We start from the raw sequence: 20,352 nt of genomic DNA on the forward strand, positions 1-20,352 counted from the left end.
TTTTAATTTGACAAAAAAATCCGGTGTTCTCTCTGACTATTGTAAGCCTTTTTCATTCCTTTTCGGTAATGCAGCTGAAATTTCATGAATACTATTCGGTAAGTGCACTTTGTTTGAATAAAACTGTCTTTTTGAGCTATTCTGATGTTCTCGTAATTTAAACGTATTTTGACATTTGTTGATGACAGAGAAAGGAAAAGACGATCAAGATAAAGCACATTTTACTAACAATGGTTTGTTGTGCTATATGCAATCACTTTTGAGATGTCTCCTTATGCTATAATTTCCGTATTGTCGGAACCCGTAACAATGCGACTATTAGTTTTGTTTTTTTATTTTATTGACCAATCAGCATCTGTTATTCGTGTAACATCCGGAAAACCTCGTTTTGAAGTTTCATTAGCGGTAGCAACGAACATGGAAACGGGACAATCCGACCGTGGGTTACGGTCGGAAAAGTGTAATGACAATTAAGAAGAGGCGGAATAGGTTTTTGTTGTGTGGTAGTGGATGTAAGTATTCTTTTAAAATCCCACCTCATTGAATTTATATCATATAATTTGTATTACTGCGTTCTTGAACCTTCATTTGTTGCCATGTATCTGTTGTATCATTTTCATCTGCCATGTCTGCAAACAAATCATTATAAAATGCATTGGTTCATTACAGTTGACACCGTTGTAAGCGTCTGGTCGCTTTTTAAAGTTCTTCTTAATTCAGTCCACTACACTTCCGGTTGAATTTGGAGGCATTACAGAAGACATTATTTCTCAATAATAGTGAAATGTATGTACATGTGCAGTGGGTGGTAAAAGAAGTTGCATCCTAATTTCATTTAAAATATGGGTAGGCCTATTCAGTTATAAAAAGGACTAACAAGTCTGTATAAATCACAAGTCTCCAAAAAAGGGGTTATTTTACTATTAAGAGGTATAAACACATTGTGGTTAATTAGTTTCAAATCTGTCAATAAAACTATACTTGAAATTATACTGAAGTTATTAAAATGTTTCATTGGTTAAAAAATGCTTTTAAATTGGAATTAGGGAAGCCTATTTGTATTTCCCCAGCTAGTTAGTAGGAGCTTGGTTCAAACTTATTGGGGTGATTTTCCCATTGTTTGTTTCACCTGGTCTGAAAAGAAAACAGGGATGGGGCATTTACCACTTGATCAGAGAGATCATTCCAGTTATTTACCATTCTTAACTTGAACGAGTGGCCACGCAGATTACTTCTACACCTTAATTTTTCTAGTTTCTGGTTGTGACCTCTGGTTATTCTTGTTACATTGATTTTTAGAAAGTCATCTTTGATGTTGTCTATCCTATTTATTAACTTGAAAGCAGTAGGAAAGCTTGCACCATGTCTGACCTAAGTCTCCTGTACTCCATAGTGGGTAGCCCAAGAGCCTTAATTAAGTCTTTCAAGATAGGATAGGTCTTTGATACCAGGGACCAGTTTAGTGGCTCTCCTTTGGACATTTTCAATGGATATTTTATCCTTTATAAGCATGGGGGCCCAGACTACAACAGAGGTCTCTAGATATGGTCTTACAAGAGACTTATGTAGGAACATTGCCTTATTTACACCGCTAAAAGTCCTAAAAATCATTCCTTCATTTCTGTTTGCTTTGGCTACTAACAGATTTACATGTTCACTTAACTTTAGATTATTGTCTATAGTCACGCCTAGATCCCTTTCACTAGCAACAGATTGTAGTTTGTGTACTTCCCCCTGTTTGATGATGTTGTATGAAGTATCACATTTAACAGCTCCTTGATGTAATTTTAGATGCTTACACTTCTCAGAGTTTAGCTCCATCATCCATGTTCTTCAACTTCTTGTCAAGTTGTTTAAACGGTGTAGATCTTCTTGAAGATGTTGCCCCTGATCTCCTGGATCCATTGCACGATAGATCTTGGTATCATCTGCAAACATTTTGGTCAGAATATGAATGACCTAGGGAAGGTCGTTTACATAGATGAGAAATAAGACTGGCCCCAGCACACTACCCTGGGGGACTCCACTTATGACTTGGCATGTGCTTGATGCTCCATATCATTCAAGAAGTCTGTAATCCACCCCAATATGTCCCCGTTGATGCCATATCTCTTTATTTTATGCAATAGTCTCCTATGGGGTACTTTATCAAAGGCTTTTTTGTAATCCAAATAAATGACATCCACTTGCTTGCTTGTTAATGCATTATTACACAAATTCCTCCAAAAAAACCCTGATCACTACAATTGCACTCATGCCTATGAGTTCTGTCACAGTTATCAGAAGAAGAAGAGTTTCCTTTATATTGCTTACCTTGTAAAGTAATTGCCTGATATCAAAAGCCAGACTATCTCTAGATAAAGTAAACAAATGTCACCACTTCTCTACTCAGCTGTCTTATGACATAGAATGTCATAGATTATTGACTTATGGACCTTTTGCAGATTGTTTTATGTTGGGGCCATAGTTCACAACATCATCTTTAAATCAGTCTACATCAAAAAAATAAATAAATGTGACTCATTCATAAGTTATGGAAATTATTCTGATGAGTTTGTTTATTATAAAGGCTGACATGGTCCAAGGTTCTCATTGTGTCGAAAGTATTTGTTATGTTTGTTTGCATCATACCAATAGTTAATGCATACTGGTTGCCAGTCTGTTCTTGTCATGTGCACATTCTCACCATGACATATGATGAAACCTCAAATTCTTTCAATGCAAACTACAAAATCTGTGTTTGTCCCTGTAATTTTGTTTACATCAACAGTTCTGTGCGACATCCTTTACATTATAAGGTCCTACCTCCTGGCAACCAGCCCAGTAGATTATTAGCTGTGCTTTTCTAATTACAAAATTACAAAACTATCTTTTTCATACTTTTATTCTTTTAAACAGATTGCTATGACATGTACTTAGCTAAGTCACTAGAAAACAATACTTGAGAACAACTAATTCATAATGTATGTACATAACTGCTTATTTTCTAATTTAATTACCATTCCATTGCCCAAAACTCCTTTTTTGTTCTAATTTTAGCAAGTGGTACAGTATCACCAAGAAGTTCCCCTTCCAATTCTTCAAGTACAATCAGCACCAGTTCAGGATATGTTAGTCTAAGGTTGGGCTTTTCCACCAGACTAAAAATCTTCTTTCGTAGAATATTGTGTAAGTTACCTGGAGTATTTAATTGTTAAAATATAAATACACTCAAACTGGATTAAAAAACACTGTATATTAAGGTGTGTAAATTTTCATATTTTAGAATACTAGCCCTAGGCAGATTTTTAAGAAAAGTTCTATAAGCCTCCCCCAACCAATATTTTTGCAGTAAACTTTTAATCTGTCTTGAAATGCAGTAAATTTTTAATCTGTCTTGAAATAAAATGTTCTAGTCAGCCTCAGGCTTGTACTTTGGAATCATATACACCTGGTATAGAAAAGGCTTTACATCTTTTTCTGTTAACAATAAGTGTAATAGCCATGGCAGTTGTAGAGGTTTCAGGGACTTGCAAAATTTAATTATTGAAATCAAAGCAAAACCAATGTATATTTTTTTTCAAAAGTTAAATACCTGTAGATATCAGTCATCCAAATAAATTCTAGGAGGCACTAAATTTATGTTAACTTGGAATTACTTCAGGTAGAAACAACCAAATTTTTTATTTCTATTTATCAGCTCGTTTTCGTAGCAATAGAAGAAGAATTCATCCAAAGCGTCAATCTAGTATTTCTTTGATGGAAGATCACTCATTGTCTATCATCATGGAGTTACCTGAACACTCAGAATCTTCACTCGTTTCAGGAACACAGGTAACATCTACATCTTTGATGTTGATTTAGGTGCAGTTACAGTTTTATTTCTTGATAATTTACAAGGATTACACCAAGGATTCTGTAGCAGTTGACTTTATTGAGTTGACATATTTTGGATGGCTAGACCAACATAAGAACCATTGGAAAATTGATAACTTTTTAAAGTCTACAAACACGCAGTCTTTGGTGTTGAAGCTGCATCACTTACTAGCTTGTACTGGTATCAACCTCTGATTCTTACACCACCACTTCATGATAACCATTCATAGAACGTTTAAACTCCTCAGTCTTCACCCAATGAATGTGTTCATTTACCAATAGACTACATATATGTTCAGTAGCATGAATATGTGTACATTGTGTAATAGTAATGCCTTGCCATATGCTTAAAACATAATAGTTCTATGTATATAGGATTACATGGGTATCCATTTAATATGAGACTTATTAAACGAGTTTAAGATTTATTCAATTTAGCGAGCCTCTGGCGAGCTAAACTGAAAAATTTGTGATGAGTTTCATAAATTTCATGTGAAATGAAGACAAGTGTAAGATCCTTTTTATCACATAATCAAGATTTGTGACATTTATTCGTGTAAAACGACAAATTTCATACAACATTGAAATGTAAAAAGCTGCCATTTTGACTCCAGTGGGTAAGTCTGTGACATCATATACTTGTCCTAGGCGTGACATCACAATTGAAACAATTGAAACAAGTTTACAACCAATCATAGGGCTGATAGGTCATATTGCATGGGTTAATACGCAAAAAAATATAACATGGGTATATTCACTTGATAACACAGTACATTATGACATGGGTATATATTCACTTGATAACACAGTACATTATGACATGAGTGTATATTCACTTGATAACACAGTACATTATGTGATAAATAGATGTGCTGCATGATGGATTTCAGATAATTTTGTGTTATTTCACTTTATCAAATACTAAAGGAAAACAGAATTAAAAAAAAAAGTTTTTTAATTAAAAGAGAAAAAAAGAAAACTCTTACATAGGACATGTAATAAATTTATCCTGATATTTTTCCAGATAGCACCATCCCCACCACCTTTATCTTCTGGTGTACAGAATATGATCAACCAATTAAGTGGTAAGTGAGAGGCACTAGAATATTTCTATGTACCTATTTCTAAGTTGGATATAGACCTAATGCGTTCAATTTATCTCAAAAGCAATTTCAACCAATAGCATGAAAGAGAAGTGAATTTGAAATTTGATTGTTAGAGGTTCCACCAATACATGAATCATACAGTTCCTGTCCTATCAAATGTCTCTACCACTTATACCTTCACCTAACCAGTGATGCCCCCCCCCCCCCCCCCCCCAGTCCTTATTAGTCATAATCTCCTCTAAACCGTACTATTCATTTACCACTGACAATTAATCACCACTATCAATTTACCTACCACTCACAATCCACCCACCAATCACAAGTCACCTATCACTCACAATCCACCTTCCACTCACAATTTCATTCACAATCTCCCTTCCACTAACAATTTACCTATCACTCACAATCTACCTTCCACTCACAATTTACCTTCCACTCACAATCCACCTACCACTCACAAGTCAGCTATCACTAGCAATTTACCTATCACTCACAATCTGCCTTCCAATCACAATTTACCTATCCCTCAGAATCTCCCTTCCACTAACAATTTACCTATCACTCACAATTTACCTATCACACACAATCTACCTATCACTCACAAACTACCTTTCACTCACAATTTACCTTCCACTCACAATCCACCTACCACTCACAAGTCAGCTATCACTAGCAATTTACCTATCACTCACAATCTGCCTTCCAATCACAATTTACCTATCCCTCAGAATCTACCTTCCACTAACAATTTACCTATCACTCACAAACCACCCACCACTCACAATTTCAATCACAATCTACCTTACACTAGCAATTTACCTATCACTCACAATCTACCTTCCACTAACAATTAACCTATCACTCACAATCCCCCTTCCACTAACAACCCCCCTCCCACTAACAACCCCCCTCCCACTAACAACCCCCCTACCCCCCACAACCCCCCTTCCCCTAACAACCCCCCTACCCCCCACAACCCCCCTTCCCCTAACAACCCCCCTACCCCCCACAACCCCCCTTCCCCTAACAACCCCCCTACCACTCACAATCCACCCACCAATCACAAGTCACCTATCAATCAGAATCTACCTTCCACTAACATTTTACCTATCACTCACAATCCACCTTCCACTAACAATCCACCTACCACTCACAATCCGCCTACCGCTACCACTCACAATCCACATACTACTCATAATTTATCAACCAATCTAACAATTTACCTATCACTCACAATTTACCTATCACTCACAATTTACCTATCACTCACAATCCACCCACCACTTACAAGTCACCTATCACTAACAATTTACCTATCACTCACAATTTACCTATCACACACAATCTACCTATCACTCACAAACTACCTTTCACTCACAATTTACCTTCCACTCACAATCCACCTACCACTCACAAGTCAGCTATCACTAGCAATTTACCTATCACTCACAATCTGCCTTCCACTAACAATTTACCTATCACTCACAATCCACCCACCACTCACAATTTCAATCACAATCTACCTTCCACTAACAATTTACCTATCACTCACAATCTACCTTCCACTAACAATTAACCTATCACTCACAATTTACCTTCAACTAACAAAATACCAATCACTCAAAATTTACCTATCACTCACAATCCACCCACCCCTCCCAATTTCAATCACAATCTACCTTCCACTAACAATTTACCTATCACTCACAATCTACCTTCCACTCACAATTTACCTTCCACTCACAATCCACCTACCACTCAAAGTCACCTATCAACTATCAATCAGAATCTACCTTCCACTAACATTTTACCTATCACTCACAATCCACCTACCACTTACAATTTACCTATCACTCACAATCCACCCACCACTCACAAGTCACCTATCACTAACAATTTACCTATCACTCACAATTTACCTATCACTCACAGTCTACCTTCCACTCACAATTTACCTATCACTCAGAATCTACCTTCCACTAACAATTTACTTATCACTCACAATCCACCTACCACTAACAATTTACCTATCACTCACAATCTACCTTCCACTAACAATTTACCTATCACTCATAATCCACCTACCACTAATAATCCACCCAACATTCACATGGAGTCACAAGTCACCTATCATTAACAATCCACCTTCCACTCACAATTTATCTAACACTCACAATCTACCTTCCACTAACAATTTACCTACCACTCATAATCCACCTACCACTCAATCCACCTACCACTCACAATCCGCCTACCGCTACCACTCACAATCCACAAACTACTCATAATTTATCAACCATTCACAATCAACCTTCCAATCACAAACCACCTTAACAATCACAATCCACCATACCACTCACAACCCATCTTACCACTCACAATCCACCTACTACTTTATCTTCNCTCACAATCCACCTTCCACTCACAATTTCACTCACAATCTACCTTCTACTAACAATTTACCTATCACTAACAATCTACCTTCCACTAACAATTTACCTATCACTCACAATTTACCTTCCACTAACAATTTACCTATCACTCACAATTAACCTTCCACTAACAATTTACCTATCACTCACAATTTACCTATCACTCACAATCCACCCACCCCTCACAAGTCACCTATCACTAACAATTTACCTATCACTCACAATTTACCTATCACTCACAATCTACCTTTCACTCACAATTTACCTTCAACTCACAATCCACCTACCACTCAAAAGTCACCTATCACTAGCAATTACCTATCACTCACAATCTACCTTCCACTCACAATTTATCTATCACTCAGAATCTACCTACCACTAACAATTTACCTATCACTCACAATCTACCTTCCAATCACAATCCACCCACCACTAATAATCCACCCACCACTCACATGGAATCACAAGTCACCTATCATTAACAATCCACCTTCCACTCACAATTTATCTATCACTCACAATCTACCTTCCACTAACAATTTACCTATCACTCACAATTCACCTACTGCTCATCATCCACCTACCACTCAATCCACCTACCACTCACAATCCACATACCTCTCACAATCCACCTACCATTACCACTCACAGTCTACATACTACTCACAATTTATCTACCATTCACAATCCACCTACCAATCACAAACCACCTCCACCTTACCACTCACAACCCATCTTACCACTCACAATCCACCTTACCACTCACAACCCATCTTACCACTCACAATCCACCTACTACTTAATCTTAACCTACAACTAAAATTTCCTTTCCCCTATGCAATTTCTTACCACTTATATTTTGTCGGCATTCAGAATTTTTTATTATCCACCTTTTCCATACTACCAAAGCTTAACCGTATATTCTAGTACGATTCATAACTACTCACTCATTTCAATCCTTCTATATATATTCCAAAATCCTATCACCAATTGTGAAACCCAAACATCTTACTAACTCAAAATCCTCTCCTATTGAGTACTAGCAAAACTATTACAGTATTGCTGTAATTGTGTTTGAAAAGTTTTCAGGTATTGTTTTGTCTTTCTGTAGAAAAACAACCAATGAGCTGTTCTTCTAGAGGTAGCGTTCAGTCATTGTGGTCTGAAAATGAGAACGTGTCACCAACGGCTGCAGATTTGTCTCCACAACCTCCCTCCATTAGCAACATGTTTGATGTAGCCAACCTGTCTCCTGAAGCCCTGGAGAAAACCCTTGTTAACCAGCAGGTAGTGATTCCTTCAGTCCATCAACAAACTGACAAACATGAATCAGTGATGTTACCAGCACAGTGATAGCTTTTTTTAAGTGTAATATCTTGGATGCAAGCTGTCATTTTTTCTTGCACTTCTGGCAGAATTATCCCACTTGATACTCCATGCTAGGTATTTCAATCTCCTTGATATGTTTATCACTTTTATGGGTAATTTCACTTATGGACAACCAGCAATGATAAATCAAAAGGATGTACAAGTATTTAGAATATTCAATTAGGTCTTTAAATTATTGTTTTGCTGTTTTCTGATTCACAATACCTCATATATTAAATCATTTACACTGTGACATGTTTGTTTAGCTCCCCTGGCTGGAAGGGGCTACCAAGTTAGTTAAAATGAATTACTTTAACCCACTTTGAAGGTCACAGGGGTCAGATGTGTTAAAATATAGAAACAACTTCTTCTGAATAACCCAAAGGCCCAGGATTGTGTAATTTTGCCAGTAGCCTGCAGTGGTGAAGGGCTACCAAGTTTGTTCAAATGATGTTGACCAACTTTCATGGTCACTGGGGTCAAATGTTTTTAAAGACTTTAAACAGTTTTATTCACAATTACCAAAAGACCCAGGATGATGATATTTGTCCAGTAGCGTGTTCAGATGAAGGGCTACCAAGCTTGTTCAACTCAATGATTGTTACCTACTCTCAAGGTCACGAGGATCAAATATATCTATCCATAACAAAATCTCTGAAATTTGGATCATATCATTCTGGGATGAAGGGCTTCCAAGTTTCTTCAAATGAATGACGTTGATCCACTTTTAAGGTATTCCATGTATAATGCATATTTTTTGGAAGTGAAAAAAAATACACACATGCCAGTGAAGTAGTTCCCAAATTTTTATGAACTTTTACTGCATATTTTTCCTGTTTTGATGCATTTTATAAGTACGCTCCACTGGGGCCGCTTTCTGTTCAAAGTCCAATAAAATAACGAAAACCTTCTATATGCAGATAGTTATGATTTTGTTCACTTTTTGCAAACCATTTACTTTTATACACCGACAAATTGGTTAAACATTGTAGATTACAAATTTTCTATGGAAAAAAAAACTTTTTCCAGAAATACAAAAAAAATAAAATTGCATTTATGTATATTCAATATTGCCATGAAATTCAAATTTATGTACTCCATTTTTAATGGTACATAGTGAAAAAAATATATATTTGTACAACAAATTATATCAGATATAGATGAAAAAACATTTTTATTTTCTTGCAAAATCTCTTTACAATGCAAAAAACGTAATAAATCAAAGTTTTATCGTCTGAATTTTGAAAAAAATGTAAAGTTACACCCCCTTCCAATCCCTTGACAGTAATTTTGACGAGATTTTCTAAAAACGGCCGCGTAAATAACGAACAGTCGCCATTTATTTACAATCCAGGTTTCCCCAGCGGGCGGTAACTCGTACCGAAAATGATGTCATGATTAGGGGGAATTCCGACATTACGAAGTTTCCAGATGTTAGCCGATGTTAACTGATTTCATTATACATGGAATACCTTAAAGTCACATGGATCAAATGTGTTGAATTTTTTTTAAATAATTGCCTCTTAATTACTATAGGACCAAGGTTGATGATGTTTGGCCAGTAGCTCAATTTAGACGATATATATACATCAACCTTGGTCAACTAATAGTGTGTAAGGTTATTATTGTGAGATTAATACCAGGTGAACGGTACAGACCCATAGGCCTCTTGTTATTATTTGGCACAGAACACATTGTTTATACAAAAACAATAAGCAAATAATGTTACTTGATAGTAATGTAGAGTCGTATTAATTCAAGGCTCAAAACAGAATGTTTTTGAACCATTGTGAAATGAAATCTTTTTAAGCTAAGGAGGTGTAGGAAGGGAATCAGTGACCTATAATCTGGTTATCTGGCTAAGATTCTCTAACAGTACAACCTCAGTTGGGATTCTGTAACAAAATCTTAGTCTTCAATTGAGATAACTAGATCTTGCTTTGTTACAGGAAATAGATTTTATATGTATCTCTTTTTTAAATTAGATCATTAATCATGTGAAGATTTTCACCCGATACCCACTCTGAATACAGATACATTGTATTGCATGAATTCATGTGACCAACCCAATGCAAACAATTTAATACAAAGTCCAGTTACCAACATGTATTGCAGAATCATGACCTTTGGAAATGTGTAACTTAGTCTGAAACCTTGTTAGTCAGATCCTTGTCATTCAGGAACTTTGTCAGTCAGGAATCTTATTAGTCAGTAACTTTGTTAGTGAGGAACCTTGTTTGTCAGGAACCTTGTTTGTCAGGAACCTTGTTTACTAAGACCTTTCTGAGTCAGGAACATTGATATCCAACAACCAAGTGTTATCAAGGCATCCTTTTAGTAAGGAACATTTTTAGCAAGGACTTTGTTAGTCAGCAACTTTGTAAACCAGTAATTTTATCAGTCAGGNTGACCTTTGGAAACGTGTAACTTAGTCTGAAACCTTGTTAGTCAGATCCTTGTCATTCAGGAACTTTGTCAGTCAGGAATCTTATTAGTCAGTAACTTTGTTAGTGAGGAACCTTGTTTGTCAGGAACCTTGTTTGTCAGGAACCTTGTTTACTAAGACCTTTCTGAGTCAGGAACATTGATATCCAACAACCAAGTGTTATCAAGGCATCCTGTTAGTTGGGAACATTTTTAAGCCAGACATCATGTTAGCCATTGATATTGTTTGCCAGGGATGTTGTTTGTTGTTAATCAGAACTTTTGTTATTCAGACACTTTATTAGAGTACAATAAGTGAACCGTTCTGCTGATCAGGTCAGCAACAGGTATGCAAAATAACGTGAGGAAACATGGTTACATCTCCTGTGAGCCCTTTATGTTATAAATGTGAGCAGATTTGGTAGAGACGCGAGTCTGATTTGCGTAATTCACATTATATTTAAGAATAATTAGTTTTGTTGTCAATGCTAACAGATTAACCCATATGATGAACATAAAGAAGCAAGTTCAGAAAGCATGGAGGTCAACAAAGCCTACTGTAGGAATGAAAGTGAGTATACATGTTAGGTTCAGTGAATCTTGTATCAAAGGCCAAATAAGGAAAAGGCAAATATGCTTGCTAGCTGATAAGGAGAGAAATTTGTTTTTATTTACAAAAATAAATCTTTGGTTTTGATTTTAAATGTTGAAGAGATGGGAAGTCCTATACATGAAAAAAAGAAAAATGTTTAGAAAAATTCTAAGATTTCTCCTAAAAGGAAAGAACTTGTCTCTCATAAAGGTCACAGTGTAAGATCATAAAATAGGACAAAAATTGAAGAATCGGTTGGAGCATTGAAGGAATTTTAGTTGCAAAGTCCATTATTTTAAGATGGAAAGAAAGTAACTTTTACTCGTATTTTGAACTGATGAATTTTTCCAGATGCAAAACAACGAGAAAAACCTATGAGTCTGATATCCTCAACAGCATCCTGTGAATTACCTGGTGCTATGGGTACTGTGGTGGAGAAAACAAATTGCTGCACGACCACAGTGAAGATGGAGAACAGGACAGAAAGCAAATCTGTCCAATTCCAAAACAATGTCATAGTGTATCCAAGTCCTTCTGGTGTAGTGGACACTAACTCAAGCAGTGGACAGATGACAGTGGAATGTCTGTCTGACCTCCGGTCAGAGGGACTCCGCGTAGGCGAGGACTGTAAGGCTAGGAGACCAGCCACACCTGGCAAACTTCTCAATGAAGGGGAGACAACTGCCTCCCAACCCCTGACGCCTGCACCTATGAATGAAGGAAAGAAAACAGTCTCTCCACCTCAGACATCCACATATGTGACTGTGAAAGATCCAGATTACACCCCTCGTACTCCACGGAACACTGTAAAACCAGAGAGTGACAAAGGAAAGACTAACACATCTTTACCTCAATGTACAGCTAGTAGCCAACAGACCAAGACACTGATTGAAGAGTCTAAAGGAGATCTCTATGTTAAAGAAGTTGGAAATAGTTCTACCTTGGACAATGACATTCCCCCAGAAGAAGTGTGTGCCAAGCGCTCGTGGAGTAGATTAGATCTTTCAACTTATCCAACAAACGATGACTGCTTCAGAACAAGTGAGAAAGTTTTGTCTGGCGAGGAAAGAAATGAGAAAGTAAGGAAGAATATGTCTGACGTCAATGTTGTTGATACTGACAGGCAGGAATTAGAGGAGAAAGCTAGGCGACGAGCAGACAGGAAGAAAAGAAAAGAAATGAGAATGGCTGCTGAAGGTTACATAAAAGAACAAGAAAACCTACCTCAGGAGGAGAAACGTAAATTAAAAAAAAAGGCAAAAAAGAAAAACATTCAAAAGAAAACAGCAATAAATAGTGAAGAGCCAGCCGGCCAAAAGGAATACAGACACCAGAGAGTAATGAGATTGGAGGCAGAGAGAGACACAACAAATCTCAATGGACAGGAAGGTAGCGATGGTACTGTCACATTTGAAGATAAACTACTACACTGGGAAAAAATGAAAACAACAGGAGACAATCGCTCACTTGATGGTCAGGAGGAAACAAACAAACCTGCTAGGAAAACGAGAACAAAAAAGAAGAAAAACAGAGAACTACCAGCAGCTGGAGATGAGGGTATGGGTACTGAGAAAGCAAAGAGGAAAGAAAGGACACACATGGAGCATGACGTGAATAAAGAAGATATCCTAGGGTCTGGAGAAGAGACTGGTGAGTGCATAGAGCCTATAGAACATGCAATGCATCCACACAAAAAGCCACATAAATACAACGAAAGCAGATATAGAGAAGACACTGTTTTAAAGCACAGCAGTGATGATGAGATACACACTTATCATGTAGACCATTCAAAGATTTATTGTGAAGACAATTCCAAGATTGGACAGGCAGATTCAAACTTTCTAGATGAAATTGGTAAGGAGAAGCTCTCTCAAGAGGAACGAAGAAAAAAACAGACCAAAAGGAAAAAAATGAAAGAGGCCATAGCAGCAGGAAATGAACACTCGAATGACATGAGGAAGGAATATCCAGATGACCAGGTTATCACTCAGATGAGCAGAGAAGACAATGATTACCAGAGGGAACATGTTACTGATCAAGACAAAATTGAGGGGATGCAGCAGGAAATTGCAGAAATCTTAGGTCTGTCATCAAATTCAGACCAGGCACAAAGAATTAAACATAGACGAGGAATGGTCAACAAAGATACCAATCACATTTTCAAGGATGAGCAAGGATGTGAAAACAGTGGAAACCAAAAGTCTGAAGATTTCGAAGCACTTAGATATGAAAGGGACTCAGCTATTGGTTTCCAAAATGAGAAAGGTAATGCCAAATCAAAAAGTAAACTCATGAATTTTACATGTGGGGAAAGAATCCAGCAACAGAAGTCCAGACAAAAGAGAAAAGTCAAAAACTTAAATGACGATCAATTATCCAGTGCAGTTTTTACTTCAGAAAATCCTATCATCCATGATGGATACCCTGTAATTACAGATTCTGTCTCTCCTCAAACGGTGATGAATGAGGATGTTTTAGATGTAAATCCCATCCCTTTGACATCCAGTTATGAAAGTAACGCTCCTGTTCAAAGTGAATCAAATAAGAAGTATGTTCATGCAGGAGTGGGACCAACACATTCTGAAGATGTTTCACAGAAAGCTGTTCATGTGGCCAAAACCAAACCTGTGACTGTTGCTAGTGGAGAAAGACGTAGAAAGTCTTCAAACAAAAACAGGGACAACCGAGACAATTCTACAACTGATGAAGTGAGCTCTACATATGTTAAAGGGCACAAACAGTCCCCTGGTGGTCAACACATTGGTCAGCAGTACTCTGTTGACCACCAACATGTCTCTTTATATCCAGAGGAAGAAGAAGATGACCACACAGTCAACTTCCACAAAGATCTTTCGTCCCAAGTTTCGACATGGGCACCTGGAAACCAACCCAGGATGCAGGACAGGGTACAAACTGCAGAAAATTACTTGCTGATGGCAAAACAGGACAGTTCATTGGAAACACCAGGCATTGGTGGAAACAGAAAGGGACATTTTAATGAAGAAGATAGGGTCACCCACAGTTCATCAACATATCCAAGGGAGAGAGATGCCTCAAACCACATCAACATTACCACCAGAGATGGTGACCTTCTACCTACAGCGCCTACTTCACCAGAAAGTGACGAGGATAGACAGCGCGAACAAGTGTCAAGTCATCAGGATGTAAAGGATCACTATCTGTCAATCACAGAACTAGATCGTCCAAGGCCGGTCGGATGTGATGTGGATATAGATCTGGGTCGAGAGATGAAGCCTGGATTAGAATCGGCTGTCAGGAGGATGAACCAATTGGGGTGAGTAGACCATCACATGGTCTACATAAACGTAACTAGGTCAAGAAAAAAATACAAATCTTTTGAAAGTTATGACACAGGTCTGAGAAGTTTCTATTGTAGTGCACCTCTGGGTAGCTAAAATGAAAAACTTGTGACAAGCTTCAGAAATTTCATATAAAATATTCATATTAAACTTAAATGAGCCCAAGAAATAGGTTCATAGTTCACTATTAAACATTTATTATTATTCAATATTCATAAGAAGTTATTTTCCAGGTATAGTTTTTGCGGTAGTTTAAATTTCACCTTCTATAATAAGGGAAAATTTATCATGTGAGGGCAAATATTAGTACACACCATACATTGCATAGTCATTACATTAGAAGAATGAAAATAACACAGGGCAAATATCAATTTTACCGGTGCAGGGTAAAAGTTTGACTAGGTGAAAGTTTCCCAGTATGACATGTTTTATGTAGGAATTTGTAATAAGTGTACAAGCATATTTTGAAACATGTTTACTTTATCTGTATACATTTTGTTGAAGAACCTACAGTGGCAGTATTAGTCGGCCGGAGTCTAGATCCCTGTGGAGTACTTCCACCATGAGTATCCCCCACTCCATCCAGGAAGAGGATGAGACAGAGGAGTCGGAGGATCAGACAGGACAAGATCCTAGTGATGAGGATAGAGGAGAAGAGATATCCTACACAGATACAGGACAAGAAAACCATATCAAGTATCCAGCACCGGGTCCCAGGGAGGAGCTGGCTCCAAACGTGTTTAAGGTAACTTAGTCAGATCCAGGGTGCGTTAAAAAGGAGTCAAGTACAGACATTCTTGTGGTGTGTGTTTCATAAAATTATTAGCTGATTAGCGTTGAAAAGATTTAAGCATGTCCTATAAAAAGTGAACAGGAACAGCCCAACCTTTAAATGATACATCTCGATAACCATCTACAGCATGTCATCTGCAATTAATGTAACTGTATTGAGAAAAAGCAAGGTTTAAAAATGGATGGCATGTATTTAACAATGCTATGTTCTTGAAGCATTTTACCAATAAGATGATGGATCGCTGACTATTCCATTAATAGTAAGTATGGTTGACAGGTGGATAAGATGAACCTGCCACCGGTATGTGTGGTACAGAAGGAGGATGTAACTAAATCAGCTAGTGTGAGAAAACCCGGGCACAGCACTATTCAGACAGGTAAACATGGAAATCTTTAGTACTGTAACTAGTGTTAGGTCTGCTGAACAATAACCACTAGGGTAAGATTGGAGATTCTGTTTTCAATGAAACTTTTCCCAAGTGAATTATTCCCCTTTGCTTGTTTGACATGTTTGTCGAGTGCTTACTTCAGGCTTCACTGTAAAAATACTAGTTAATATTATAAATTCATAAAAAAAGCTTCATTATTGAGATCAAACACTGCTGAATGGGGCTAATGAAAGCATTTCCCTGTATAATATGGTATGCTGCTGTCTTCATTATGACTAATGGTGCTCATTGTCAGATAAAATGATGAACTATGTCCTGATTTCAGGTAAAGAACAGGACAGTCGTACAGAGGACATCAGACCTGTAAGTAAGCAGGTCAGAGTTGATGACATACAAAGCAGATTATCTCCTGAACTGGAGACCTTTCTCGCTCAGTACAGTGATCTTAAATCTGACGTGGAAGCGAGCTTGATCCCAGATCAGACCTGGGAAGAGATTACTAAACCCATAGGTCAATTCAGACCCAAGGCAAGATACTCTGCTGACAAACCTCAGGGAATACAGGGTCAGAAACTACATATCACAGAAGGGAATGATGAGCCGAGTATAGCTAATCCAACTCCTACAATGCTGCCTGCTCATTTGAATAGAAAACAGAGAGCACATTATGAGAAACTCCAAGTGACTTTCCGTGCCCCAGAAAAGAATCTTCCAGGAGCCCAGTTTTGGAAAGATTTAAATGCAGATAAGTTGGTATCAGAAGCTGTTTCACAGGATCTGTTCATCAAGACACCATTCGGTCATACCTTCCCAAACGAATGTGAGAATCAACAGATGTCTCCTATCAAAGCTTATCTTGATGACTATTCTCATCAGAGTGATGCTGCATTAGATGAGACAGGGTATGAAAGTATGGAGCAGTTGGAGAACTATGACAACAGTCCAGAGTCATTGTCTGACCTGAGGAACAAGCTGAGTAAGATTTGCAGTGAGGAGGTCGAGTCAGACCCAGCTCCACGTCCACCGTCTCCACCTGGTGGAACGGACATGATTGAAGTATCCACAGATCCTAGATTCTGGAAATCACATGACTCATCAGGCAGGGATTCGTCTCGATTGTCTGCTGAAGTTTTATCAAGAATTGAGAATTGTGCAGGTCAGAATGTCGACATGTTACAGTTTGCTGATGAAAACAGTAGCTACGAAGATGAACAATTTCATGAAGATTACAAAGAGCCCTCCTATGCACCAAGCCTAATAGATCGCTATCACTCAAAAAATGAAGAAAATATTGACTTCTTCAGATGTGTTTCTAGAGGAGGTCTGAACAATATACAATCACTGAGGACAGAAGAGGAGAATATTGCTAGATCCTTTGCTAGAACAGACTCTAGGGAACACACAGTTGATGATGAAACAGTCGATGCCAACTTACTCTTTTTCAAAACAGTAGCAAGATATCCCGAGTTTAATGAGCAGGAGATTGAGACCACTGACTCTAAGGTTGTCAAGTCGAGATGTGGCAGGAGGAGTCCGGGGTTCATTCCTGATGATCCCAGCAACTACATCAGTGGAGAAGTAGCTCACCAAAACTTAGAATTCTTCCGAGCTGTAGCCAGAGACACCAGCTTCTTCAAGTTACCTGACAAGGAGGACCAGGACAGTGAGGACAATTCTGATGAAGATTCTACACCACCAAGAAATAAGCTTGAAGCTGATTCTTCCCTACAGAACGACACAACTAGCTGTCACAAAGACAGGTCTCATCACCATACCAAAATGCCTAGTCAGAAACCAGCTTCCAAAATATTGAATCGCTTTCAACGCAAGACATTAGCACAAGATCATTTGGACAGTCAAAAGACGGGTCCTCCTCATCTGTCTAAGTTGTACTCCAAAAGGACTGATGGCCTCAGTCTCTTACAACCAGTGGTGTCTCCCTGCAAAGCCAAGGAAAACATGGACTTCTTTTTACAAGTCTCTAAGGATCCTCATTTCTATAAGATTGCAGAAAAACCAGAAGTACCAGTAATGGTAGCTCCGAATAATAAACCAAAGTCATACAAAGGCATCAATGTCAACAGTGGGCGACCCATAGGCAAGAAGGGACTAGGCTTCAAGTCACGACTTACCTAGGGCTTCAAGTCACGACTTACCTAGGGCTTCAAGTCACGACTTACCTAGGGCTTCAAGTCACAACTTACCTTGGGCATCAAGTCACCACTTGCCTAGGCAGTTAACAGCAACAAAAACAGCTTAGAAATATAGGAGAGTAAAATTAGTTATACTTGACACAAAATCACATGGTCATCTTTCTTAGGGTTATCTAGATGTGTTACACCTTTGAACCTGCGTTGTCTTTTTAATGACTCGGATGTCCCATGTTGGCCACAGAACTTATTCAAGATTTTATCTCGTTATTATACACTATATACTTTACAGAATTTTCATACAGGTCTATTCTATACAATAGATTTTTACACTTGTTTATAGATTATATTAAACTTATTTACAAATCTTAATACTTTCTGATTGTTTTTATTTTCAACAGCTTTACTGCTTTATTAATCTACCTTGATACCTGACAAGTTCAAGAAATATAGTAACTTTATAACAACAACTCAAAAAATGTGTTTGTATTTGTGATAGGAGGAGGGCCCTTTTTATAAGAATACTGCAAGGTCAGAACAATATATGCCATTAACATGCCATGTAACATCTATTTAGACACATCGTTCAACAAAGTGTTGTACTTAAATCCTTCTGATACAATCTTGTAACAAAATATATCAAAACATTGAAATTTAGCAAATTACATTTATACTATAAAACTCGGGAAAGTTGTATGTTTCTAGAGTTTGTTTAACTACATGAACTTTACTTCACTGGGCAAGGGAATACTAACTTTGTTTCGTGAGGCACTCTACCCAATTCAGTATGGGGCATTGTCTTGAGACATTGAAGAATAACATGTTTGGTGAATGTAAGTGAAATGGCAAGGAAGTTATGAACCAAATTTTATATAAATTGAGAAAAGAGCATAACTCTGCTAAATGAAAGTTCCCTTCCAAAATGCTAACATATAGCTCATTTGTACATTTAAAGGCAGGAGAGTGACGACAAGGAAAGCTGGACAAGTGTGTTGAATACCATGGTTGACAGGAGTATGAAGTAAACTTTGGTTAGGTGCACTTCGACCTCAATGTTTCAGTCAGATATTTATATTCATTGGTTCTGTATGCTAGAATGTCTTTTGTTTTGAATTTGATCATTTTTTCTCGAAAACAATGTACAACAGACTTTTTGGCAAACCTTTGAATTATTTTAAAGCATCTAAAGCGTTTACACATCTTTAAAGTTTTATACATGTATACGTATTAACTTTTCATTTTATTTTAGTATAAAAGGGCCTGTTTTCTCAGTGACCTACTTGATTTTGACCTGGCAGTGAGATCAGCTTGCCAATAGTCAGTCTGAATACCTATCAATGTAATGGTGCTCCATTCATCAAGACTCAACCTCATACTCCACGTGTCGGAAAACTACTAAAAACTAGNTCCAAACCAATGTGCTACGTAACACCTGTGACCTTCATGTTAAGTGTGGTAAACAACACCACACACCTTGTCCAAGNGGGCCCATATATGGTCCTCGACCTATTTGTTTGACCAGTACATGTGACCTTGGTCTCTCCGGTTGAATTTTGACCTCTAGATGTAACCAGTCATGTCTTGAAATTAATTTTGCTGTAATTTAATTTGGACATTAGCCAGAACTTTGAAATACTTAACCTCTAGATCTGAACTTCACCTTAGTTCAACACTTAAACCTTCACAGGTTAACCTTGGCAATCCAAACAAATGTGTGTCCTTCATGTTAAGTGTGGTAAACAACACCACACACCTTGTCCAAACAAATGTGCTACGAAACACCTGTGACCTTCATGTTAAGTGTGGTACACAACACCACACACCTTGTCCAAACAAATGTGCTACGTAACACCTGTGACCTTCATGTTAAGTGTGGTACACAACACCACACACCTTGTCCAAACAAATGTGCTACGTAACACCT

The 20,352-nt window shown here is 37.7% G+C and overlaps 2 protein-coding genes across 2 annotated transcripts; both read left to right on the plus strand.

Annotated features, from left to right (window-relative positions):
• The first annotated feature begins 396 nt into the window (after nt 1-396).
• On the plus strand, nt 397-15,076 carry LOC110455619. Its single transcript, XM_021505830.1, has 7 exons — nt 397-512; nt 3,040-3,168; nt 3,680-3,813; nt 4,880-4,940; nt 8,505-8,680; nt 11,681-11,756; nt 12,129-15,076. The coding sequence occupies exons 1-7, from the start codon at nt 464-466 to the stop codon at nt 15,074-15,076; spliced, it is 3,573 nt and encodes a 1,190-aa protein (XP_021361505.1). The 5' UTR covers nt 397-463.
• A 493-nt stretch (nt 15,077-15,569) lies between these two features.
• LOC110455634 lies at nt 15,570-18,778 on the plus strand. Its single transcript, XM_021505878.1, has 3 exons — nt 15,570-15,842; nt 16,167-16,266; nt 16,604-18,778. Exons 1-3 carry the CDS (start codon nt 15,660-15,662, stop codon nt 18,412-18,414), a joined length of 2,094 nt encoding a protein of 697 aa, XP_021361553.1. The 5' UTR covers nt 15,570-15,659; the 3' UTR covers nt 18,415-18,778.
• The last annotated feature ends 1,574 nt before the right edge of the window (nt 18,779-20,352 follow it).

The sequence above is a fragment of the Mizuhopecten yessoensis genome, unplaced genomic scaffold, assembly GCF_002113885.1.
Source record: "Mizuhopecten yessoensis strain PY_sf001 unplaced genomic scaffold, ASM211388v2 scaffold8335, whole genome shotgun sequence".
Lineage (NCBI taxonomy): Eukaryota > Metazoa > Mollusca > Bivalvia > Pectinida > Pectinidae > Mizuhopecten > Mizuhopecten yessoensis.